The sequence below is a fragment of the Castor canadensis genome, chromosome 6, assembly GCF_047511655.1.
Source record: "Castor canadensis chromosome 6, mCasCan1.hap1v2, whole genome shotgun sequence".
NCBI classification, from domain to species: domain Eukaryota; kingdom Metazoa; phylum Chordata; class Mammalia; order Rodentia; family Castoridae; genus Castor; species Castor canadensis.
In genome coordinates, this window is record NC_133391.1 from 28,005,358 (window position 1) to 28,032,726 (window position 27,369).

A 27,369-nucleotide genomic window follows, 5' to 3' on the forward strand; every position below is an offset into this window, starting at 1 on the left:
ATTTATAGTCAGACAAGCCATCACTTAAGCATGAGGATAAAGAAATAATACAGGTGGGGGCAGGGGGTAGAAATGGCCCAAACAATATATGCACATATGAATAAATCAATTTAAAAAAAAAAGAAAGAATACAATAAGCCTGTTTGTTTACGGATTTATTACACATACTTTTGACCAAGCACAGTTAAATAAATAAATAAATTCAAAACCAAATATGCCTCCTGAAAAGCAAATGGTGCCAAAAAAGCAATATAAAAGCGAATGTTTAATTTAGCTGGTAAAATGAAAATTTGAGATTTGCTGAAAGGCAGCATGTCTTGTAGAAGTTTAGCGGGTTATGGAAAAAAATTAATCAAATATTCACAATATAGCACTGAACTCTGTATATCCTTAGCATGCATGGTTTTTCCTCACTGATGGTCTCCTTGGAACCATGTACCCACAGATACCAGGGTCTACTGCATATTCAAGTGTTCAAAAAGATCTAACTTCCATGCACCTTTTCCCAAATATCACTAGATGATGTGTGCAATCAACGTAAGAGAAAACATGAGGTATAAGAACAGGTATTCTATTACAGAAACAAACACATGTATCTCTAAGAGGAGGACTATAAACAACACTAGTTGTACACCTCATGTAGAAAGAAAACAAGCCTAAAAGGAACAGTGTGATTCAAAGATAGACAAACTAGGCTGGAGGTGTGGCTGAAGTGGTGGAGCATCCACCTAGCAAACAAAAGATAGACAAATTAAAGTTGTCTGTATAAAGATCCCTGTTGTCTCACATTTTCAACCAGGACAGAAAACTCAAGAAAATCATCTTTAGTCAGTGACTCACACCTATAATCCTAGCTACTTGAAGCAGACATCAAGAGGATCATGGTTCAAGGCAAGGCAGGCAAATAGTTTGTGAGACTCTATCTCAAAAATACCTAACATAAAAAAGGGTTGGCAGAGTGGCTCAAGAGATAAAGTGCCTACTTACCAAGTGTGAGGCCCTGAGTTCAAACCCCAGTTCCGCCCAGAAAAAAAGAATCATCCTTGTCTCGTTTTAATGAAATTCCTCTCTTTTTTTCTTGTCCTAATCAGCTAAAAATACTCATCTAACCCCACAGAAGACCTATGACAAACCTCAGAACGACAGAAATAGAAAATTTAGAGCTCTCTACGGTCCCAATCGTATTTCTGGCATATATTCGGTATCTGATCTATACTACAGTCCTGTCAGCTTTTCTGACTGTGGTAAGTCTAGTTTTTCCCTGAACCAACTCATGACCTTATCAACTGATCTGCCCAGAGAAAGTTGAAGCCAGACTATGACCCAGAGACTCTGCTTGGTTTAATTTCTCCTCAGAGCTATCATTTGATAATGGCATTATTACAGTTTCTTTGAACAACTAGACTTTTCCATGCTATTAAACTTTACATATATATTAGCTATATATTGGTAACAAAACCACAAAAAAAACCCAAATGACCAATGGAAAAGTAAGGATGGTGAAAAGAAAAAGAGGGAATAGGAGGCATACAGGATACTGACAAAGTTCTATTTCTCAACCTGGTAGAGAGTACATAGTTGGCTCACTTTATTATTTTTCTTTAAACTTTAAATATACCTTTTATACAAAATTTAACATATAATATATGTAGGAATCTGTATGTTTCCTTTAACATTTTCTCTTTTGGTTCTTCAGTCACCTTCTATACCTTTAAGACTCTTTCCTTAGAAATATCTTTTATAATGACATCCATCATCTATCTGGGCTAAGCCAAAAATTGATCATTTCAACTGTAATTAGGCAGGCCATTTCTTTTAAGAGTGGAGTATAGACCAACATCAAATAAAGGTACTATGATAATGCAAACCATAAATAAAGTTAAATTGAAGTTTACACACAAAGCACATAAACTATATAGTATACATGCCCACTTTTGTCTGGTTAACTCTTATAAGGGAAGAAAAATGAATTAGTAATAGTTTTTTTTTTTTTTACCATTTTTAAAAATCATTTTTAATTAACAAAACTGAGTATCTTTATAGTATATAACATTATGTTTTGAAATATGTACACATTTCAGAATGATTAAATCAAGCTAGTTAACATATGCATTAACACATAATTATTTTGTAGTGCAAACACTTAAAATCTACTTATTAGCAATTTTAAAGTATATATTGTTACTAACTATACTATAGAACTATGCTGTATAATAGATTTCTTGAACTTATTATAGTTTTCATATGATATTACAAGCATGTTTTGCAAAATCTAACATCAATATAAGCCATTCCAACTAAATGCTGAAGAAAAGTGAATGTCTGAGTCATATATAAGCAGAGTCTCTTACTATTTTGAGGATTGACCTGACGAACAGCAGGAGCCTGCATAACAGTTCCTCGTAGTGGAGCCTGAGCTGGTGGTGCTGGGAGAGTTGTATAAACCACTTGATGGTTTGCAGGAGCTCTTGGTACAGGGAGTCTTGTGGTCACCTGAGTTACTGGACGATGTGTTACATTCACGGTGGTTGGAGCTAATGTAAGCCACAAAAAGGTATTAAGAATGCTGTCAATTTTATGTTAAAGAAACAGTACCAAATGGTAATTATCTTTGCATAAAATCTAACTATATAATAGGGAAAAAGAGGTAATAGTCTCCTTCAAAATCTTGCAAGGTAACAATGACAGGGACAACAAAAAATAACAGTATCAATATCAAAATTCAAGCTTCAGAAGAAAAGAGTACCTTAATCATATATAATTCACTGCCACTCTTCGGTTTGACTAGATAATAAACACAGATGGGGTAAAAAGGGATCTTTTTTAAGAGTATGGTTACTATACGAGACATTTACAAAAGCAATTTGTACTTCTTCAACTTTAAGTTGTTCTTAGTAGAGTGGAATTACTGGCCCTCTAGGCCTTCTACCAAGGGGGTATAAATTTAAAGAGAATTGTGTTCCACAGTTCATGAAACTGGCTGGCTATTGTAATTCACATTTTTTTAAGTGAACCGAACTATGTCTTTGGTTGGCTACTATAATTCACATTTTGCCCTTCCTCTTCTCTGGCATTCTGGCATCCCCTCTCCCCCACAACTAATATTCTAGAAGCACTGAGTAGTGCTAACAGGTATTTCTTAAAAAGTGAATCACAGCCTGGAGCTACAATAATGAGGTAGGTTTTGTTTGTTTTAAGAGATGGGGTCTTACTATGCTGCCCAGGGTGGCCTCAAAGTCCTAGGCTTCAGTGATCCTTCTACCTCCCAAGTAGCTAAATTATAGGCACATGCCACCATGACTGACAATAATGTCAAATTTTAAGTTAACATTTTCCCACTAATAACTCTCTGAATTAAAATATTTTATAAATGATCATGTAATAACTATACAATAGAAAACAATAATCTACTTTCACATAGAAAAAAATGGTTTCTATAATAAAATTAATTTGGAGGAAAATACTGGATATAACAAAGATAAAAAGGGTTCCTTATTAAAGATTTCTTGGACTAGGGATATAGCTCAGTGGTAGAATGCTGGCCTAGCCTGTGGAAGGCCCTGGGTTTGATCCCAAATACTGGGGGAAAAAAAGCAAACTGACAACTAAGGACTCCTCAGTCTACATATCCTGTGAGTCTTCCGAAAAGGGAAGAAAACAGACAAGTCATTGTCTAACTACCTGTGGATGGGCATAATGACATTTCCTTTTAAAATATCTAAAGTAGGTAACTGTTGCTATAACTTTGTATAAATGTAAAGCACAGGAGCTCCTGAAGATGAATAACCACCACCTATTCAGATAGAATAATGATATTCAAATATGAGAACTAACTTCTATATCAGAAATAAAGTCATAAATACACTCTTTTGCATGGCAATGCCAACAAGGTAGCTTAACTGATAGTAGCAAATTCTGGAAAACATCTATAATTCTGAAATCCAGCAAATCTACACATATACTTACTGCATCAACAATAATTTCATAATTCAAAGATTAACAGTTATGAAACACTAGAAAATATCCCTTTTCCTACAAACTAGTCTGGTATTCTAAGTATAAATTTCACTGGATAAAATTCCATTTTAACTCCATGCTTTCCTCAAGGAGGAGTGCTTATGTAAGTACTTTGTAGATAAATCTCTAAGCAACAGACTAACTTGCAAGAAGTCAAACTGTTTTGATTAGCTTCTAAACTGAATGATATAGGCTATATCCTGAAAATGTCTGGTTTATAGTATCTTGAAATGTAGCAAGTAAAATACTAGCATTTACTTTCTGATGGTGTTTAGGCTAGTTAGAAGTAGTTCAAGATAAGACTCACTTTAAAATTCATGTTTGATCAATCAATTATAATTTATCTGTTTTACACAGAACAAATCATTATAATCAGCTCTTAGAGAAACTATCATTTCTGCTTTTCAGAATAGCAAATAATAAATATATATGCATATATACATATATATATTTAAAGTCTTCTTTATAATTATTCTCTACCTGTGCTGCTACTAAAGATGGCAAAATTAACTTACACTGTATTTAAAGACACACATTGTCTTCAAAATAATAATGAGGCTTACTCTCACTCTGCCTCCTCTTTCCATGCAATTCCATGGTCACTGATCTCTGAAGCAAAATTAACGCTTTTGCTTAATGACTCATCGAATTTACCTGTAGGTAGTAAGTGTATGGTCGTTTGAGATGGACCACTTGTTGGCACTCCAGATGGCTGAAGAGGCGGTGCTGGTTGTATGGGTTGCAATGGTCGAGACATAGGCTGAGAAGAACTCATGGCTGATAAAGGAGTAAGATTTAGCTTTTTTGGTTCTGTTAATTAAAAGTGAGATATAACAGAAAAATTAGGAAATACAGGTCTTCCTTTTTATGGGTGAATTTTATTTTTCCTTGCCACTTGGGTGTCAAAATTATCTATTTTTACAAGAACAATTTCTTTCTGTTTTGTGTGTATTTTTTGCCAATTTGAAAACCAAGATAAGAGCTAGTTAAACAATTCATTATTGCTTCTAAAACAGATTCTAATTCGTAGTTACAGAAATCCATTTTGCTTTTTAAAAATTTTTTTTAAATGAAAGGATCTTACTTCTAGATTCAATACAGTATCATGTCAACTAGAATAACTTCATTCCTGGCATGATGTATATGAATGTATCTACATGCCTGTGTCAATAATACTGTCCTAGATAAAATACTATAAATTGACAAATACTATAATTAAAAATACTATAAATAAGATTTTGAATTTCAATTACTCAGTATAGTTTGGGTTCTTTTGTTTGATACATAATTGGTTGCTTATCATCACTATATAGTTTTTAAAATAAAATACACAGATTGTCTAGTTTTAAAAGTCTTCAACCTATGAAATAAATATTTGCATCTTAAATCTCTTAAAAATAGGAAAACCACTACATGGTAATTATATGAAGCATATAAGCTAAAAGCCTTTCTCTCTAAAATGATCCTCACTCATTTCTGTCCTATGGAACAGTTCTGGCTTTGTGTCTGCTATTTCAGTAGATCCTTGCAATAATCTTATGATATTCATTTTATAGTTGAAGGAACTTGCAAGACTTAGAGAAGATATGTCAGAACCAGCAAGGGACCTGGGAATCAAACCTAGGTCTTCTGAATCTATATTAACTGTTTTTTGTGTGTGCGCATGTTTTGTAGGCAGATCTCTACATTTTTTTTTTTCTTCCCCAATACTGGGGTTTGAACTCAGGGCTTTAAGCTTACTAGGTAGGTACACTCTACCACTTCAGGAAAGTCCTGTGTGTATTTTTAATGCAGATACTTATAAGTATATATACATTTAATTTTGATCATTTGAATTGCCTTTAGTGCTATATAAAGCATTCATACCCAAAATACTTAGTAGTATTCAGTTACAATATTTAGAAACTAGAATGAGTTGGTATTAAACCATACTCTCAGTTATTATTCTGCAGTTTTGGTAGGTGTTCCATGAATAAAAAGTTCCACTGTTAGCACTGGAGGTGTGGCTCAAGTGTTAAGAGGACCTGCTTAGCAAAGGCAAAGCCCTGATTTCAAACCCCAGCACTGCCCCGCTCCCCCCAGAAAAAGAAGTTCCATGGTTAAATATGCTTAGAAAATGCCAAGTTCAATTGGCTTTTTTCTTAATAGAGACTTCTCTTTACTATGCTAATTTGTAATTTACAATGTATACAGAAGTGCTCCACAAACCTTTTCCTACACCTTGTTCATACTCATTCAAATTTTGGTTTCTGTTTTTAAGTCTAATTTTTTTAACTCTACTTCTAAAAGGGATATAAATACACCACACGTTATGCTGTAGAGATCTGTCTTCACAGAATATTGTAGTATATTAAGAGGAAAAAATGTTATTAAAGTACTCCTTAATACCATTACAATTTAAGTACCTTGTGAAGCTCCACTCTCTTCATCATCCATTGTGAGATCAATGACACCACCTGAATCACTGCCAGTGGCTTTTCCACTCTGAAACACAACAACAAAAAAAAAACCCACACAGTTTGCAAAGGAAACTAGGAGACAAAGGCAGTAGTATGAGGGGGAAAGAAGGATGAGAAGCCTAGTTCAATCTGAATCCTTCAATGGCCTTACCTGAAGGAGCAGAGGTTTTTTTGTTTTTTGTTTTGTTTTTGTTTTAGGAGCAGAGTTTGTCAGAAAAATGTACCATTATGCTTCAAGAGTTAAATAACTGCCATACAAAATACAATTTTCAAAAGAAATTCCAGAATTTTTTTTAAAAAATTAAGCAATACATTGCTTAAAGTGATAAGACACTTTAAGTGCTATATGATTAAACACAAGTATCACCTTCTGGTCAAATTGAAATGTTGACCAATCTTACTCTAAATTATCAATTATGAATAAACCAAAACACCAAACACAAGCTTTAAAGATACAATTAGGCTACTAAAAGAATCTAGGGCTAGAGGCCTGGCTCGAGTGGTAGAATGCTTACCTAGAAAAGCATGAAGCCAAGTTTGAACCCTAGTACCAACAATAAACAAAGAATGAATGAATCTAAATCTGTTTTTTTCTCCCTGAAAAATGGTACAGTATAAAATGGTACATCCAATTTGACCAATGTCAACCTGTTGTTCAAAATCATTAGAAAATTAAGATCAAAAACCGAGAAAGAAAAAAACCACTACTTTAAAGCACACACAATAGTGACAAAAAAGGAAGGCTGGACAATACAGACCTACAGAGCCAGGACTCTTCAGTCAGAAAAACTGATCTCAACTAAAACTTATTTACTATATAAGTTAGTGTTAAAAGATAATTTCCACTACAAGTGAAGGGGGACAGTGTGTGAGACTGGCAAATTGAGGGCTTAAACTCCAGAATCTTTCACCTGAGATAATAATATCCAACCTCCCCCCCAACACACACACACAAACACACTGGAAAAGGAGCAGCAGGCAATAAACTGGCACCATTCCAGAGTTGGGTATCCGATTAGAATGCCACCTAAGACTGAAAGCCTAGGATACCGATGGGGGGAAGGAAACACCCACTCAGAAAAACATAAAAAGTTGTGAGTTTTTCTTTTTTGGGGGGGAGGGGAAGGAGAAGGGAAAGACAACTGGGGTTTGAACTCAGGATTTCACACTTGCAAAGCATGCACTCTTAATGCTTCAGCCACACCTCCTATTCATTTTGCTCCAGTTATTTTGGACATGGGATCTCGTGAACTATTTGCCTAGGCTGGTCTCGACCCTCAATCCTCCTGATCTCAGCTTCCCAAGTAGTTAAGATTACAAGTGTAAGCCACTAGTGCTTGGTCAAATTCCAAAATATTTTATATGCTAACTTATTTTTGTTGTCAAATTTTGTATGTTTAGATTTTTTATGTGTTTGTATTTTTTTCTGTATATCTGAGTAATTTTGCACTCTTTCTCTCATTTTCTCCTTAGTTCTATTTTTCTCCCCACTTTGTTGCTCAGCAGACATGAGACTCATGAAACCTGCCTCTCAGTATTCATTCTTAAGCCATTTCTTCCCCTTCCTTTTCCTATCACCATTCTCCATTTATAGTTTCCCTCCTGTCCACAACTAGAACTGCTTCCTAGCTCATATTTTCTTCTCTTTTTACCTACCCAAATCCTTCTTTGTTACTTATACTTTCAGCTGGTAAATAGAATGCCAGGTCATCTCTTTTGGGGTTTTATTTATGTTTGTCTGTTCAATTTTCTCCATTTCCTCCTATTTCCTTCAACACAATATGTAGGTCTCTTCTACCTATGTCATTTCACTTTCTCATCAACTCCTTCTATTAAGCTTAGTCACCACCCCTTTCTGCCTTATAAAACCATATACCTTATATTATCCATAGTTACCCTCCCCCCAACTCCTCTCCATAACCACCCTGATTACCTTGGGTCTTCTTAGATCATGCAGATTCATCTTTGCTCCAATATACCTCTAAAGATACTAGAGGAGCAGCAGTGATTGCTCTTTAGGAATTGCTGTAATCTCAAGGCTGCAGTTGAGAAACTGTGATAGATTTTGAAGCTAAGCTTCCTCTTCCTGGGGTGTGGCACCCAGCATCTTAAGAACCAAATATGAATGTTTGACTACTAAACCAGAATCCCCCAGTCTACAGACAAGAAAATACACTACAATCAACCCAATACCCAGTCCAAAATAATCTTTGAGAAAGCTCCAACTAAAGGAACACAAAGGATTGGACTCTCCAACCAAAATCAACCCCAGATGTGTAAATCCCAACACAGAAACATGAAGCAAGAAAGCAACAGCTCTCCCTTAAAAGCCAACAACTCTACAATAAAGGTCTTAAATAGTAGTGAAGATGAAGATATACAAACTAATTTTTTAAAAGCAATGACAAAAATTATCAATGAATTCAAAGATGAGATGTATAAGCAACTGAATTAATTCAAAGAGGACACACACACAAAAAAATAACTGAACTGAAAAAGAATTCATATAAATAGATGACTGAAATAAAGAAGAGAATGCAGAATATGATAGAGGAATTCAATAAAGATATAGAAATCCTGAAAATAGTGAAATTGACATCTTAGAAACAAAAAGCTTAATATCCCAAATAAAAACCTCTATCAAAACTTTGGCTAACAGAGTGGAGCAAGTTGAAAATAGAATATCAGGAATTGAAGATAAAGTAGAGGAATTAGATCAAAGACGATGAAAAAATACTAAGAAAATAGCAGAAAGCTTCCCCAATCTAGAGAAAGGGAGGGACATTCAGATATAGGAACCATTTAGAACACCAAACAAGCAAGACCAGAAAAGAAGCATCACCAGACACATTACAATTAATTAAACGTAAACATAAAGAACAAAGAATTCTGAAAGCTTCAGAACAGAAGTAACAAGCCATGTATAAAGGCAAGCCCATTAGAATAGCAGATTTCTCAGCATAAACTCTAAATGCAAGGAGAGCATGGAATGATATATTTTAAGCCCTGAAAGAAAACAATTGTCAACCTAGACTAGTCTACCCAGCAAAACTATCCTTCATAACTAAGGAAATAAAAAATAAGCAAAACTAAAGGAATTCATGACCACCAAACCAGCACTGCAGAAAATACTTGAAGGATCCTACACGCAAAAGAAGAAAATAGACACAACCAGGAAAATGTTAAATAATGAGGTAGATTAGTAAACAAGCAACAGAGAAAAAGTAAACATCAGAAAAACAGCAATGAATGGAACTACTACATACCTTTCAATATTAACACTGAATGTGAATGGCCTCAATTCCCCAATCAAAAGACACAATGGCAAATTGGATTAAAAACCATTTGTTTTTAATTGTGGCAGAGTGGCTCAAGTGGTAGAGTTTCTGCCTCGCAAGCATGAGGCCTTGAATTCAAGCTCCAGTACCAGCAAAAAGTAAATAACAATTGCCATTTAATTTCTGACAAACAGCCTAAAACATACATTGGAAAAAAGATACCTTCTGCAACAAATGGTGCTGGGAAAACTGTATATTCATATGTTGACAAATTTAACATCTCACCCTGTACTAGTATCAATTCAAAGTGGATCAAAGATCTCAATGTGGAAGACAGGACCAAACCATAAACATATACACAAATATAAATAGATAGATAGATAGATAGATAGAGACACAGACAGACAAATAGATAATGTCTGTAATAGTGGGACTGTTTAGGGGACTAAGAGAAAGGAGAGGAAAAAAAATAATAATAGAAAGTGAATAATATCAAAATACACTTCATCTATACAGGAAGATAGCATAACAAAATGCACTGAAAGCTGAATAATATGGAGATAGGAGGGAAAATGGGGGTAGAAGGGAAAAGTTAAGGGGAAGTAATATGAAGGGTTCATCTGATTGAAGTACAATTCGTGAAATACCATGATGAAATCCCTTTAAACAATGAATATACACTTAAAAACTATAAAACAAGTCCTGTTAAGGAGTGGGTTTTAGTGCAAGGAGGGTAAATGGAGAAGGTGAAAATGCTTTAAGTGGGGGTGAGGGGGTGAAGGAAAATGATGGTGGGAGTGAATCTAACCAAGGTACATCGTAAGGATATATGGAAATGTCACAATGAAAACCCCCTGGTACAACTACTATATACACTAATAAAAATGTTACAAAAAGATAATTTCCTCAGTTTCTAAAATGTAGACATTGAAGCTCCAAGGATTAATTAAAATGTGTATATAAAATGCTTAACATCACATGACACATAATAATGCTTAATAACTGAAAATCATAATTTTCTTTGGCATTATCATATTGCGACCAACTCTAAATAATTAGGCTTTTCATCTGTAAAACTCTAAAATAATGAAATTAAAGAAAATAATTCCTTGCTTTCGAAAATTCAGGCCCAATTCCAGGGTAATAATGCCATTGACAATCTTTCTGTGATTTCAGAGAAAATGTTGTATGTACAAACACATATCACAAACTGATCCAATTTAAAGTTAAAAGTTCCTAACAATTCTTAAAGAATGAAACATAATCACTCACTACAACTTATTATCTAGAAGTTCCAGTTTTCACAAATTAAGTTTTGAAACTTAGTCAAATATTACCAAACATGAAATCCAACTTAGGATAAAGGAATGATAAGTCAATAGAAACAGACTCCAAGCAGAGACTGGGTTACTTTAAGCAGATAAAGACTTCAAATTAGCTATTGAAATTGTGCTGAAAGAATTAAAATATGATATTTAAGAATGCATTAAAAAATCTTAAAAGAGAAGTCAAAACAAAAAAAGAAATACTACTACTGGAAAGAATTATTATTAAAATAAAAATTAGCTAAGTAGGCTAAAATGCAGATTATAGGAGTCTGGGGACATGGTGGCACACAGCTGTAATCCTAACACTTGGGAAGTTGAGACAGGAGGATGGTGTAGCTAGTCTGGGCTACATACTAAGTTTGATGCCAGCCTGGACTTAACAAAACCAGACTGCAGAAGACAGACAAAACTCAGTAAAAGTGGAGATAGGTTAACAGAAATTTCCTGGTCTGAAGAATAGAAAGAGAGTTTAGAAACTGCAAAATATGTGACAAGAATCAGAAATCTATGTAATGATAAGAAATAGTTCAGCAGAAACCTAAAATGAGAGAAAATAAGGGGGTCAACTCCACTCTTACATAAATCGTATCAAACTATTGAAAGTGAGCAATGAAAAGAAAATGATGGAAAGAACCCGAGAAAATTAGGAGTTATGGAAGAAACAAAGAGTATTTGCTAACTATTGCTTAGAAACAAGAAAGCAATAAAGATAGTAAGCAAGCAATATGTCCAAAGTGCTGAAAGCTCTCCTAGAGAAAAGAAAGCAAAAGACAAAAATACATCAGTAGATATAAAAAATAAATAAATAAATAAAAACACAGGACATACTTAACATTTGTAAGAAAAAAGCTTAACAGGATACTTTGGTTTTGAAAGAAAATACCAATTCAGATAGAATGAAAAAGAAGATCAAGAAAGGTAAACATGAGGATAAATATTAAAGACTAAACAGCTTTCTGTTCTTAATTTCTTTTAAATTCTTCAAGAAAATTTACAAAGAATGTATTTGTAAATTTCTAATGTGGAGATGTGCTATAGAATGAATTGTAAAGACAAAACTACCACAGATAAAAACAAGAAAGCATTATGTAAGGAAAGCAGGAGCCCTAGGGGTAAGGGTAAACACAACTGAAAGTTCCTACATGTCTAAATAATTCCACATTAACTCTGAGAATAATGGTGTAACTTTAAGAGTCAGCTATGTATTAGAAACTCCAGAGCAACCACTTTTAAAGCATGAAAACACATACAGCTAGGAAACCAAGAGGAATTAAGATAAAATACTTTTTAAAAACTAAGAAACACATACACACACAAACACACAAACCAAGAAAGCACATGGAAACAAATAAGCAGACAAAACATTTTTTTAAAAAGAACAAAATACCAGACAAATAACTGTAAATAGATCCTTTCAAAATGTAAAGATTTTCAAATGGAATAGTACAGCCAGACATCAAGAAATAACTTTTACTTTTCTTCTACAGATTCACTTTAAATACAAACAGATTGATACTTGAAAAGAGAGCCCATGCACATAGTAAGCACAAAAACGCTGCTGTGAGTATTAATGTCAGACAAAAGACAAAGGAAAGTTTATAATGATAAAAGGCTCAATGTATCAGGGAGGCATAACATACATTATGGAAAGTTACATGCCTGTCAATACAGCATCAAAACAAATGAAGAAAAACTGACAAAATTAAAAGGAGAAACAAAAACACTGAGTCACACTAAAGACTAATCATCCACTTTCAGTAGTAGAAAAACAGTGAGATCAAAAAACAACAATCTAGTGACTGTACAGAAGATCCAGAGATTGCTATCAACCACATTAGTTTAACTGACATTTATGGAACACAACAATATCTAACAAGTAACTACAGTCTTTTTCAAGTATAAAGATATTCACTAATATGCCATGCATTGGGCTATACAGTACAAGTCAAATATACGTGAAATACCCAAATCATATAGAGGATATTTACTAAACACAACAGAATCAAATGGAAAAAACAATAAAAAGACATTTACAAAGTTTCTAAATATTATGGAATTAAAAAACACACTAACTAACCCAGGATCCAAAAACAAATGACACAAATCTAAGTAAAATGAAAATGACAATTTAAAAATTTGTGAAATGCAGCTGAGGCAGTGCTTAAGGAGAAAATTTTACATCATTAAGAAAAGACCTCCAAGGGCTGGCAGAGTGCCTCAAGCAGTTAAGAGTGCCTGCCTAGTAAGCATGAGGCCCTGAGTTCAAACACCAGTACCGCCAAAACAAGTAAGACCTACAATCAATAATTTAAGGTACTAAATTAGAATTCTTATTGATCATAATGTAACTGATACAACTCATCTATTAACATATACAAATTGTTCCTGACTAGATTTTGTTTCTGAAGAATAAAATTAGTAATCATTTCAGTAATTGTTAACAGCATTTATAAGACTGTCAGAATAATTAGAACTACTGCTGTCAGACTATGCATTTACAGTCAGTCTTTAACACATTTAAACTTTACAATTATTATATGAAGTAAGCACTAGCATTAGCTCCACTTTGTAGGTGAAAAATCTAAGGTGATTAGGAAAACAAACCATTTAATAGCTCTCCCCTCCAAAAACACCTAGTAATAAGCTTAACAAAGGAAGTGAAAGACCCCTGTAACAAAAACTATAAACCACTAAAAAAAACAAATCAAAGAAAGACATTCAGAATATGGAAAGATCTCCCATGCTCATGCATCTGAATGCAGAAAACTAAAACCACATTAATGTATTTTACCCTGTAGAGGTGTCAATTCAAAGTGGATTAAGGGCCTTAATATAAGACCAGCCCTCCAAAATACCTCAGACCTTAAGACTTAAGCTTCTCTGAGATACTCTGCATATATCCTTGCAGTTAATAAGACAGAGAGAAAGCAAATCCTTTGTGATGCCAAACAAAGGAGGATGTGGAAGGCCTGACTTCTCTAAACTCCGCTCAATATATAGCCTTTCCTGTTGCTCTTGCTCTACACTTTTTTGCTGTGCTATACTATAACCATGAGTGTAACCCACAGTTGTATTTTATGAATCCTTTTAGCTAATCAGCAAATTTGAGAGACATCTTAATTCCCTAAAAATTGCAATATACTATAGATAGTAACATCAAAAGAAGTCTACAGTTTTATAATAAACGCTAATAATTTGCATAAATTTATTTTAGCTATCTATTGTATATATTATAATATATACAATATGTAATAATTGTATGTATTATATATACAATAAACAGGATTAACATAAAATCACATATGTATAAAATACATTGAAACTCATATGAAATATATTAATAAATACTTATTTGGGAGACGTTAGAGAAATCTTTATTCAAGGACTATAAAAAAAGAATACAGTTCACCTTCCAAATCAGCAGGTTCCTTAAGGAATTCAACCAACATGGACCAAAATATTTTGATGTGAAAACACCTATACAGAAAATGTAGTCTTATTTTTTCCATGTCATTATTCCCAAACAGTACAAGAACTATTTACATAACATTTACATTTGTATAAGGTATTATATATAATTAAATATGCATAGATGTGCATATACTATACCATTTTATATAAAGGATTTGAGCGTCCATAGATTTTGGTATCTGCAGGAGTCCTGGAACCAATCACCTGAAGATACCAAAGGATTATACATATGTAATTATTTTCTAATTAGGTATGGCTAAGCATTTCTACACTAGCCACTCAGATTTCCTCAAATCTATAATAGTTTTAAAATGTTAAGTATTATAGAGTTGACAGAGAAAAAATACATTGATGGGCTAGGCATGGTGGTGCATGTCTATAAATTCCCAGCTACTTGGGAGGCAGAGAAAGAAGATCACAGTTGCCCAGGCAAAATTAGTGCTAGACTCTTATCTGGGGAAAAAAACAGCAAAAGGACTGGAGGTGTGGCTCAGTAGATAATGCAGTTGGCTGACTGAAAGTGCAAAGCTATGAGAAAGGGGGAGGGGAGGGGAGCGGAGGGGAGGAGAAAAAGACATTCTTTTAGACAAGTGAATTTAGAAACTGACAGTTAAGAATCATTGGCTACCTATCTCACAGTAGTTTCTATCTGCTACAAAGTGGCATATAGGGTAAAATGCTAACAAGAATTCCTTAATAGAGCTTCAAAAGACCAATAAATTACATTAATAAAGCCTTCATCACAATGACAGAAGTTATATTTTGTACCAAAAAAATTCAGGCTGACAAGAACATATATACTTCCCTAATGGAATTTGTCACTTATCATTCATATTTATAACTGTCACGCATTCAAGATGAAACCTTTCCTTTTTTAAAAATATTCTTATTAGGATATATTAGTTGTGTGGTGGGGTGTTCATTGTGACACTTACATATGTGCTTACGATGAATCTTAATTAGATTTGCCCCCTCCATCTTTCTCCCTCATCTCCCTTCCCACCCTTCTTAGAACAATTTCAACAGGTGAAACCTTGCTACTTTTGATAAAGCATTGCTTTAGCATAGTAGCTGCTCTACCAATATGCTTGTATATGGTTTTTATGTTCTAGCATTCAATTCTCCTTCCTCTGTGCCAAATAAAATATCTATCAAGAGCTTACTATTCTGTTGTATTGTCTCTTTGCTATTTGGTGAAGACGATTTCTATGCCATGAGTCATTTGGGTTGACTGATACAATTCCTTTCTTCAAATAAGTCACTTATGGAAGGGGGCATGGCTCAAGTGGTAGAACCCCTGCCTAGCAAGCAGGAGGCCCTGAGTTCAAGCCCCAGTATAGCCAAAAGAAAAAACCAATTATGTAGTATAATGCAAACTAAATATTTCAGAATTTTAAAACTGTATAGTATGAAGTAACACATTGATACTTTGGACTTTCTAGAATATAATAAGCAGCTGGGTATCACTGGATCTTGTACTGCTTTTTGTTTTTCTTTCATTAAAAATATAGCAAGCTTTTGTATCCACTTAGTTCACTTAAATCTTCTTGCATGTATACTATACTTCAGCAAAAAAACTACAGCTACATACACTGCCGTCTCAAAAAAACCCCTAAATATATACATCATTTTCTGTACCATGTATCTTTTAGAAAAGTACCTCATATATAATTTTACATAAATCTTTAATACTGCACACAAAGACTGCTAAACTTTGTAAGAAAAAAAATACTTTAAAAGATTAAATTTGATCTATAAACCATGGTGTGTATCTGACTTGGGTCAAAAATTCATAATTTTAAGAGAAAATGGTCATAATTAAAGGTCGTCACAATCTTTTAAAACTCATTTCATTTATTTCTGTCTAATATATTAAGACTAGGAATAATAGATGAGCTTCTTTGTACAATTTTAAGGAAGGGAAGAAAATAAAACTATCAATGATCTAATGACTTCACTATAAATCTACTACACCTAAAACAATATAGAAGAATCAAGAGAAACAATGTTAATACAAGAAAGAAGTATATTTCATTATTGGGAGGTTAAGATTTAATATGGTAAAAGACGAAGACCTGCAAAGTTCTAAGAAGGTATCAGAAAAACAAAGACTTTCTTCCCCAAAAGACTACTTTTGAGGAAACTAAAATGGTGTGGGGGTTGAGGAGGGGAGTGGCATAAGATAAGGATAAATCAGTGAGATCCTCTCAAAAACAAGAGCCTGATAAGGTTGAAGGGAGAAAATTACAGGAGATGAACCAATTCAGGTTGTAATACATATATGCATGAAAAAGTCATAAGGAAACTCCCTGTATAGCTATCTTAAGCAAACAAAAAAAAAATTTTTTTTCCTTTTACAAAATTGGAGAACAGGTCCTGTCCGGGGGATTGGTAGCAGTGGGAGGGGAAGGATGTGGGGAAAGAGTGCAGGAGGGTGACTATAGTGAGAATACTGTGTACAGATGAATGTAAATGGAAAAATGAGACCTGTTGAACCTATTCCAGGAATGGGTAGGAGGGATAAAGGAGAATGATAAGAGGGGGTGAATTCAACTATGACATATTATAAGAACTTTTATAAATGTTACAATGTACTCGCAGCAAAATTAAAAAAACAAAAACAAAAACAAAAAAAAGGGCCTTGAAGAAATTACATGAAATGCAGACTCAATCTTTACAATCATAAGAAAGCAAAGCAAATAAACCAGACTGTCAACTGTACAAATGAACCAATTAGGAGTAATAAAGTAATATTATCTCTTAAGGAACTACTAGCTGTGAGAAAATGTTTGGACGTTTGTAAAAAAAAGAAAAAAAAGAGTAATTTTCATTAAATTAAAGAATAGTGATGGAAATTCACTTGTCTATGGACTACAATTAGAATTTCACCTTGAAATAGAAGGAAAAATCTTACCTGTAATGTGCTATCAGCTGCTTTCTTATTAACAGAAGCATCTACTGTTTTGTTTGTCTGGTTTTCTGAGAATTAAAAAAAAAAAAAAAAACTTAAAAAAAAAAATCCACAATATGTTAGGGTGTTTTATATCCAATAGTTCACGTAACCTCCAAATATTTTTCGGTTGACATGTCACACATGTAAATGGCTTCTCTCATAGATCATCACCACTACAGTATCCTTCCAAAGGCAAATTCACAATATAAACATACACTCATTGACCCTACAAGCAATTTAAATTCTATCCTAAGGAATACCTGGGGAAAATAATTTAAGATGTACATAACTTAAATGTTCCAGCATGACAAACATGGTTAAATAAACTATAATTATTCCATACTTGTCCTTTTGGAGACAAACAGTAACATCAGAAATTTGTAATAAATTCATAAAACAAGTTTCAGTGATTGAGAAATACATGTGCATAATTCTCACTAGTCCAATTTCAATTACCTTTCTTCATCTGTGTATTGCGTTTGTAGTAAAAAAGTTGCTGAATACATGAAAATTACTTCTAGAACAGCATTAAGAAAAAAAACCAAGTATGTTTCTGTGTAATTCCTAAGGGTGTGAAGAAGTAAAGGTATTAAATTTGAAATATCTTTTGTATTTATCGAGGTGAGGTGACTATTTAGCTTTTCCTCTTTGGTAATACAGAAAATTACAATATTGAGAGTTTTCTTGTGTTGAAACATACTATCCTTTCTTGCTGGAGATAAAATCTTGGTCAATGTATGGCATTCCTTTCACATGTCATTTTTTTTTGTTGGGGGGGGGTTGGGGGATGCAGTATTGGGGTTTGAAGTCAGGATCTTATGCTCAAACCACTTGGGCCACATCCCCAGTCCTTTCTACTTAGTTATTTTCAGATAGTCTTGAGTTTTTGCCCTGGTTGGGCTGGACCACAATCTCCTATTTACACCTCCCATGTGGTGGGATGACAGGCAAGGTCCACCATATTCAGATAATTGGTTGAGATGGGGGTCTCAGTAACTTATCAGGGCTGGACTTGAACCACTCAGATCTCCGCCTCCCAAGTACTAGGATTACAAACAAGCATAAGTCACTACTCCTAGCTCTCATTTGCAAATTTTAAGAACACATACAGAGTAAACTATTTATGTTTTTTAAAAAGCAGATGATAAAACTTTCTTTCTATATTACATATATAATTCTACACATGAAAATTCAGCTACAATAAATTTCCACCTGCTTAAAGAGATATTTCAGGGCAGAGAAGTTAAAAGGAAGCCCTTACAATTTTTTGCTACCCCATCTGAATTATTTAAATTATTTTTGTAAGAGAACATACTAACACATTGTTACTTTTTAAAAAAAAATTAAAATTACTAGAGTCATACAAATACTTTGCAGGAGTATAAATGGCAGTATCTCATTAGTAAGTCTGGATAACTGCTGTGTGGTGAATACATATAAGATTGTTATTGTATTGATGGACTGTATTGTGTTAAAGCATGAAAAATTGTTGAAATAAAGAAGCATTAGCTAGTGTGTGTTAGGGCTTGGAGGCCAGCTGGAGTGTGACAAGCTGATATGCTAATGAGCCAAACCTAAGGTGGCCGCTGATATGCTAATAAGCCAACCCTAAGGTGACAGTGTGGATAACAGAAGTGGTGAGGTCACCACAGGGTATATAAACTCAGGCCAGAACCCAAAGCCTTGCTCACCTCCTTGACATCACATCGGAGACCATGCTGTCAGGAGTCCCCCTGAGACCCTGACATAGAGGCAGCCGCCACTTGTGAGCATGCCCCTTCTCCCGACAACCACTTGGTGTCGCCGGTGAACCGTGCACTGGACCTGCACTGAAGGTGGCTGTGAGGATCCCCTGGGGCGCAGCTACGCCCCCCTCATAGGCTGAGAAGATGTCGCTCAAGATGTTGCTCAGTGAGCGAGACTTGGGGGAAAGTCTGAGTAACTCCTTGCTGGCTAGGGTAGCAGAGACAGGCATTAGGATCCATAGGAAAGTGCCGTGTGAATTTGTTTGAATAAAAACCCTGTTCTCTGAAATAAGAGTCTCCTGAGTACTGTCTCTCTGTACTCAATTGAACCAATAGGCACTCGCGACATGCCGTATGAGCATAAATGGATGGCAAAAATCTTATTTAATTCTTTCCTTGAAGAAGTGATTGTTTTGTTTTATTTAAAGTAATTTTCGTAGACTTCTGCAATAAGAGATGCTTGGTGAAAATGAAAGTTATAAATAAATTCTATGTACTATATAATTCTCCCCAAATGACCTCAACCTTTAATGTCTAGTTTAGTAAAGGGTACTAGCATTTAACAAAGTCTTAGAAATCCAAATCATCTCGAGTAAAATTTCTCTTACCACCTAAACTTTTGTCAGTAAATTATCAAGTACTGCCAATTCTGTCTTTTGAATAACCTTTAATCTTTTGTAAACCACCATCTGTCATCTAGTTCACTACAGGAATTAATCTCCCTTATTGTATTCTTTTTCCTTCACCCTGCAGCCAGTATTCATGGATGTCCCATTCTGTTAAGAAAACCTTTTTATCTCATTCCCCCTATTCTTCTGTTCATCTCGTATCTTTCCAGATCTCCCGGGTTTCTCCTATCTTCTAAAAGAAAATGGCGTAACTTAGTACTTAGGACATTTATAATTAATTGCTTATTTAATGGCCAGGTTCCTTATTTGATTGTAAGCTTGGTGAGAAAAGGACTATTTTGTACATTAGATCAATGCAGGTATACAGTATTTCATGAATGCATGGGGAAAAAAAAAGAAAAGAAAAAAAAAAAAAAAACCCTACCATTTGGGTCCTAAACTTCTAAACAGTGTAAGGACATATACTTCACTTAAAACTAATAAGGATATAACTAACTATAATTAAAATATATACAAATATATGCAGTCTAGTGACATAGTGTAAGTTTTTATTAAGTAAATAATACCTACATAAGTATAGGCCTTAGGAAGTTTTCATTAAATAACCTAATTAATTTATTGCAATAAAGATATAAAGTTTGGCTTCAACTTTCATATTCAGCAAAAAACTTGCTATTTGGCTATAGCATAGGTTTTTGGGAAGCCCAAAGGTACAAATGCCTGCTATAGTGTCATTTATGGTACTTATAAAATTAGGCATCATGAAAGAACAGATCGTCTTATATGATCTCATTCTAATTAACATTATGAAAACATACAAACTTGCCATTCACATTTATTGTTAATATCTACTAATTTGTTTCAAATATAGGTTAAATGGAACTCAAAATACAGATCTCCTCAATATAATTTATATATAAAGTATGTGTATTAACACATGCTAAATAGAAAATTTTAAGTATGAATTATATTACCTCAAAAATTATTATGAAAATTATTGCCCTTACATACAAAAAAGTTAAGAACACTAAAGTTATAAACTTTGAAACAGAATGATTCCAAAATAGAGTATATCAGATAGGTAATTCTAGGATATGCACTTTTGTGCTCTCAAATGTTCATAAATAAGAAAACAGAATAATGAGATTGTAATCTGATACTTATAAAAGTATTTAGGGTATAAGCATTCATAACATTTAATAAACTCTCTTCTAGTTTTTTTTTTCTTTTTGGTGCCACTGGAGTTTGAATTCAGGGCCTCACACTTGCTAGGCAGGTGCTCTTATTGCTTGAGCCACTCCGCCAGCCCTTCCTTTCTTTGTGATGGGCTTTTTCGAGATAGGGTCTCTTGAATTGTTTGCCCAGGATGGCTTTGAACCATGACCCCCCACAATCTCTGCCCCTTAAGTAATTAGGATTACAGGTGTGGGCCATCAGTGCCCAGCTTAAGTTTTCTTTCTTTTCACATCACAGTCTTTCAGGAAAAGTTCTGTATTTAAGAATATCTCATCAGGTGATCATGAATTAAGAACAATGGCAACTTTGCATCAACATTTCACAGAGGATAAATTCCAGTATCACATATAACAACATCCAACATAAATTATTTGAAATATAAAAAATTCTAAAATAGAAAAAAGAAAAAGAAATTAGAGAAAAAGAACTATTCCTAAAAATTATGCCTGTCTACTAACCTCAGTTAAAACTAAGTGGGTCTTTCAGTGCTGCAAACATTAGCAATATTTTCTCTTGCTGTTGTTTGCTTGATTTTCTCCTTTTCGGGGTTGGGGATCAAACTCAGGGCAAATGCTCTATCACCAAGCTACATCCCCAGGCCTGAAGGAACAATGTCCTTGTACTGTTTAATTTAATTTAAATTATAAATTTAAAAACTACTAATAATTGAATTTTCATACAGAATATCAGTTTTTCTCATATCCCAGATGTTCATTATAAGAGGGTGATATTCAGCTTCAGCCCATATTAACTTTGATCTACTACTCATTTACTTTCTTGACAATTCTGTTAAATAGCATTACTTTCTGAGAGAATACCCTTCTTTTACTAGTACTAGTATACTAAGTACACTATTAATTTCTACATGACAAATAAAGAACAAGGTGTGTATATCTACTTACAAAAGTGCTTTAGGATCTGTTTCTCATATTTCATAGTCACTACATCAACACGAAAGACACTCCAGCAATTTCATTATATATGAAACATATATGTCTATCCATTCTTGCCTATCTTTCCAAAAGCAGTAGAGAGAAAGTCAGAAGTAAAGAAAAAGTCAAGTCAAATGTATGCATTCTAGGAACAAGGAAGACATATAGCTTTGCAATTTTAAATAGAGATATAAATTCTCCTTGTAATATTCCTAAATATAATAGAGCTTATGGGAAAACACAGAAAACAGAAAATAAAAAGGAATCCATCATTTTGTAATAAATGAGATAGGGAAGAACCTATTTTTAAATTGTGCAAACTTGGAAAATGTGAATGATGAATGCAAAAAGCATTTTCCCAAATGGGTAGGGAAGAATGCTTTTTTACTGCTCTCTTGCAAATATGTATTAATTACCCATTTACAATATATTTACTCAACCAGATATTACTGGCAAACATATCATAAAAGCAATCATAACATTGGCCTAAATGTAAAACTCACCAAAATTAGGAAAATTACTAACAGATAAAATACAAATGCTTGCTTACTTCTCAAAGTATGTAACTCCCTTACATACAGGAAATCGGGGATAGAAGGAGTAAAGGGCACCAAAACACAGATAGGAGAAACTATTTCTGATTTTCTATAGCACAGGAGGGTAATTACTAGTTAAAACAATCTTAATTGGGGTGTGGTAGCTCAAACCTGTAATCCTATTTACTTGACAGGCAGCAAATTAGTAGGATCAGTTCAATGGCAGTCCAAGCAAAAACGTTGTGAAATCCCATCTCATGAATACCTGGATGCAGTGGCACACACTTATTACCCCTGCTACACAGGGAAGCACAAACAGGACCATGGTCCGGTACAGGCATAAAGCAAGACAGTAGCTCAAAAATAACCAACACACAAAGGCCTGACGGAGTGGTTCAAGTGGTAAAGCACTGGCCTAGTAGCAAGCATGAGACTCTGAGTTCAAACCCCAGAACCACCAAAAAACAAACACACAAAAATAAATAAAATTTTAAAAACCCCTACAATTTATTTCAAAATGATTCCCAACACATACACATAGCAATGATTGTTTGAAAAAAGTGCTTATTACCCTGATTTGATTTTTACACATTATACATATGGATCAAATTATCATAATTTCCACCACAAAGGTATATGCATATTTTGTCTCAATAAAAAATTAGAAAAAAAATTGTTTCCTGCCCAAACTCCACCTTATAAGCATCATTTATCTTTAGGTATCTAGAAAATTACTAAAAATAATCTCAAGGAAATTTTATTTATTCTGTTCTTCCAATAATGTTAGTCACTTAAGAAAACAAAGTTCAATCATCTAAAGAACATTAACATGTTTAGGTTTCTATTGCTAAATCAACATAGTCACTTACCAGTTCTTGGGGTGGTAGTGCTATTTTGTTCTGTAGAAGATGAAGTACTAAAAGCAGAAATTGGAATTTTCATCTGTATAGGGCCACGATTATTTGGTGGACTATAGAGTCCTGATGGGCCTACTGTAGGTAAAGAAGTCCTTGTGGCTTGTACGATAGAGTGTGCTGTTGGAACGGCCTGTACAGCAAGTGTTGTTCCTAATGGTGCAGCACTGGCAGGAGAGTTCCTTTGAATACTAGGACTGGGTACAGAAGAAATGTTGTTTGGTTTAGTGGGATTTGGCAAAGATGGCAAGGATACTGGATTTTTGGTAAGACCACCCACTGTAGGTGGGCTTTGCACAGAAATGAATTCAACGTTGCCAGATGGTTGATTGGTCACTAAAGTCCCTGGATGACTCTGTAGGAGCTGTGGCTGGGAGGATACTGCAACAGGTACATGCAAAATCACTGGTAAGGGCTGTAAAGAGATTGTAGGTTGAGGATTTCCACTAGGCACCTGAGTAGTAGCGACTACTGTGGCTGTGTTGGGTGCAGGAAGAAGTGATGTTGCTGTCAGAGAACCTGAGGTTGCTGGAGTCTGCAATTTAGGTTGACTAGTGACAACTGCTGGAGGAGTGACAAGACTGGTGGAAGATACTATAAAAAGAAAACAGAAGTCTCAGTTTAATAGCTACCTTACTTTATCAGCTGTAATAAAATAACACATACAAATTCAACACACTGTTATCATGAACAATAAAGTCTTCTGTCTTAAGGAAACTTTTTTTTCATATTTAAGTTCTGGAAATTCTTAAACCTTTTAGATGCATTTTTGTATGTAAATTTGGTGTATAATGAAATGACATGATTTAGCATTAATATGGAGGATTGCTATCTCAGTTCCAAGAACAGTTTTTGAATACTAACTACAAACATTTCAGAGTAGTGGAGAAAACAAAAATACTGAAAACTAAAAATGTGCAGGTATTTTGAAACAACAGTAAAAAGATGAATGCCTTATAACACCAACAATATATAAACACAATAGGAAACCTTCAAAGAATCAGTCATTATTAACTAACAGGTAAACCTGAACACTGTATTTTATCCTTTGGACCATGTGAAACCTGTATGTGTATTAAATATTATCGAATTCCTTGGTAAAGAAAGTAAACTTTCTATTGACACTGTTGAAATCATGTAATTAAGAAAATAGCACTGAGTGAAGAATAGAGATACATTAAAAAATGGGGGAGCATTTACCAAAGAGCAGAGAAAATGAAAATGCTAGTCACTAGAGATGTGGGGTAATTTTGATTCAACTACTTAGGTTTATTGTCATCGGAAAAAGTTTGAAATATGTAACTAAATTTTCTTCTCACTGATTTATAGTCTTTCTAAAAAATCCCAGGTACACTGCAGCAGTAATGTACAAAGTGTAGTCCAGAGGGACACCTTCAGATTCCTGAGAACCTTTCAGGAAGTTTGTAATGTCAAAACTATTTTTTTTAATAGTAATCACACATTTGACATTTTCACTGTGGACATGTGCACCAATGGAACAAAAGCAATGTGAACAGAAATGCTGATGCCCTAGTTTAATAGTTCCCCTCATTTGCAGAAGAATATGTTCCAAGACTTCCAGAAGGTACCAAAAACCACAGACAGTACCAAACTCTATATACACTATCATTTCCTATGCAGTCATGTGTTGCTTAATAAAGGGGGTATGTTTTGGGAAAGGTGACATTAGGTGATTTCATTTCTGGATGTGTACTTACTCAAACCTATGTGGTTTAGGTCAATCACTCAATGTGGCCTCTTGGTATAATCAAAACACACAGGAAATGTGAAATAAGTGAGGCTGCTATCACATTCACTTATAGTCAACTTTTTATAAGGAATATACCCTAAAATAACAATAAACAATATAGCAAATACATGAACCAGTAACATACTTGTTTACTTAATTGTTGTCAAGTATTATGTATTGTGCACCATTGTATGTGCTATATTTTTATTCAACTATAGTGCTATAGGTTTGTTTATAACAGTGTCATCATAAACTCATGAGTAATATATATTGACTTTCAATGTTAAAATGGTTACAACTTCATCAGCTGGTAAGAATTTTCCAGTTCCATTAAAATCTTAAGGGATAAATTCTGTCCATTATTGACTGAAATGTCATTATGAGTACACATACATACTTATGATAAAGTTTAATTTAGAAATTAGACATAGTAAGAAATTAATGGTAATACCTAATAAAAAAGAACAATATACCATAGTAAAAATTATGAATTTTCTATGATTTCCACTTAATATTAGCAGACCACCCATAACTGAAACTGTGGGAAATGAAACCATGGATAAGGGGGACTGCTTTATAAGAACCAAAGCAGTGTACTGGTACCAAACTATCACTATATTCTTCACTATCAAATGCTTACAGTAAAACACAAAGTCAGTTTCATTTAAGAACACCTATAAAGAAGTAAAAACTACTAATTTTATTATATTTCAACACTTCAGTAAAAGCTTCTCTTAATATTTTCTATGAAGAAATAGGTAGTACATAGAAAACTGCTACATGCCAAAATAGGATGACTGACTTAAGGAAAAATGCTTGTGTGACTGAGAAGTAAGCTAAATTAGTTATGAGTAACCTTTTGCATGGAAAACCTTTTGTTTTCTTTCTTTTTCTGGGGGGGAGACGGGGAATGGAATGAGTCAGGATCCATCTATGTAGCCCAAGCAGGCCTCGAACTCAAAATACTCATGATACTCATGTCATAGCCTCCCAAAGTGCTGGGATTACAAATGTGTGCCACCATACCCAACTACACTTTTTTTTTTTTCCTGAAAGAATGACTTCAAAAACACAATGAGTTAGAAAAGTTCATTGGTATGGTTTCATACTCTATTTTGCACTAACCTTAATACTATTTAATAGTGTCAAATAACAACATCCAACTATCTAAAAGGGCTAGCTAGCCCTTTTCCATCTATATATTTGTATGAGGCTTGATTTCTTTCATATACTTCAGTCAAATGAGCATATTCAAACAGACTGAAGGCAAATGCAGATACAAGCATCCAGCTATCTTCAAGTGTGTTAACATCTTAAGTAGAACATTAAAGAGATCTATAAAAGTGAAAGGCAATATAACATTCTTCTTCAATATTTTTAATTTTGGAAAATAGAGCTGTTTTCACTTTAAAATGTTCTTTGTGTTACACTGTGTTTATTTCCTAATCTTGAATAAATTTTCAAAAATTTGTTTTAACTTTAATTGATAATAATTACCAATTGGTACGACATATGAAAGCTCTTCTTTTACAGGCTTGTAAAGGGATCTGGAGACCAGAAAATTTAAGAACTACTACAGCAGGAATTTGAATATTAATATTTTCATGCATATTTATTTATGATCCTGAATTTTTAGTGAGATTTTGTACCTGGACCTATATGCCCAGTTTTCTAGGGTATTTCCAACCTCAAAAGAATTTAAGAAAAGAGAACCAAGACCTCTAATGCCTAAGAAAACTTTTTCTTGGTGCTAAAAAATGTTACCTGTATTCACAGGAGTTTGAAAAGATGGTGGTAAATTCTCGCTTACATTTCTTTTGGATTCCAGCATCTGTCTCACTGTGCCTGCATTTCTATGAAACATATAAACACAAATATTGTCAATGCCTATGCCATTCTAGGGAAAATCAACTGATGTATAGAAAAAGCAGTGGTCCATGAGGGGAAAGAGATGGCTAGATTTGGATTTTGGAACCCTATACTGCAAGCAAATACAGGGAGGCAGAACTGGCACACAGACTTCTGAATGATGGAGTCTACAGCATTAGGAAGAGTCCTTGTCATATATTTTATATCATCAATACTTAACTAAAAACCAAGTGTCGGTACTAATAGAGACAT

The 27,369-nt window shown here is 34.0% G+C and overlaps 1 protein-coding gene across 9 annotated transcripts in view; it reads right to left on the reverse strand.

Annotated features, from left to right (window-relative positions):
* Positions 1 to 27,369, reverse strand: part of Atf7ip (activating transcription factor 7 interacting protein) — a 107,961-nt gene that overhangs the window by 6,173 nt on the left and 74,419 nt on the right. For 7 of the 9 annotated variants that reach the window (XM_074076011.1, XM_074076010.1, XM_074076013.1 and 4 more), the window contains 7 exons: positions 27,013 to 27,101; positions 23,454 to 24,092; positions 17,468 to 17,532; positions 14,692 to 14,757; positions 6,423 to 6,501; positions 4,672 to 4,827; positions 2,352 to 2,534 (listed from right to left, as the gene is read on the reverse strand). In XM_074076011.1, coding sequence (XP_073932112.1) covers positions 2,352 to 2,534; positions 4,672 to 4,827; positions 6,423 to 6,501; positions 14,692 to 14,757; positions 17,468 to 17,532; positions 23,454 to 24,092; positions 27,013 to 27,101 — 1,277 coding nt within the window. The remainder of the gene's footprint in view (positions 1 to 2,351; positions 2,535 to 4,671; positions 4,828 to 6,422; positions 6,502 to 14,691; positions 14,758 to 17,467; positions 17,533 to 23,453; positions 24,093 to 27,012; positions 27,102 to 27,369) is intronic. The other 2 variants (XM_074076015.1, XM_074076016.1) reach the window with 1 other exon arrangement.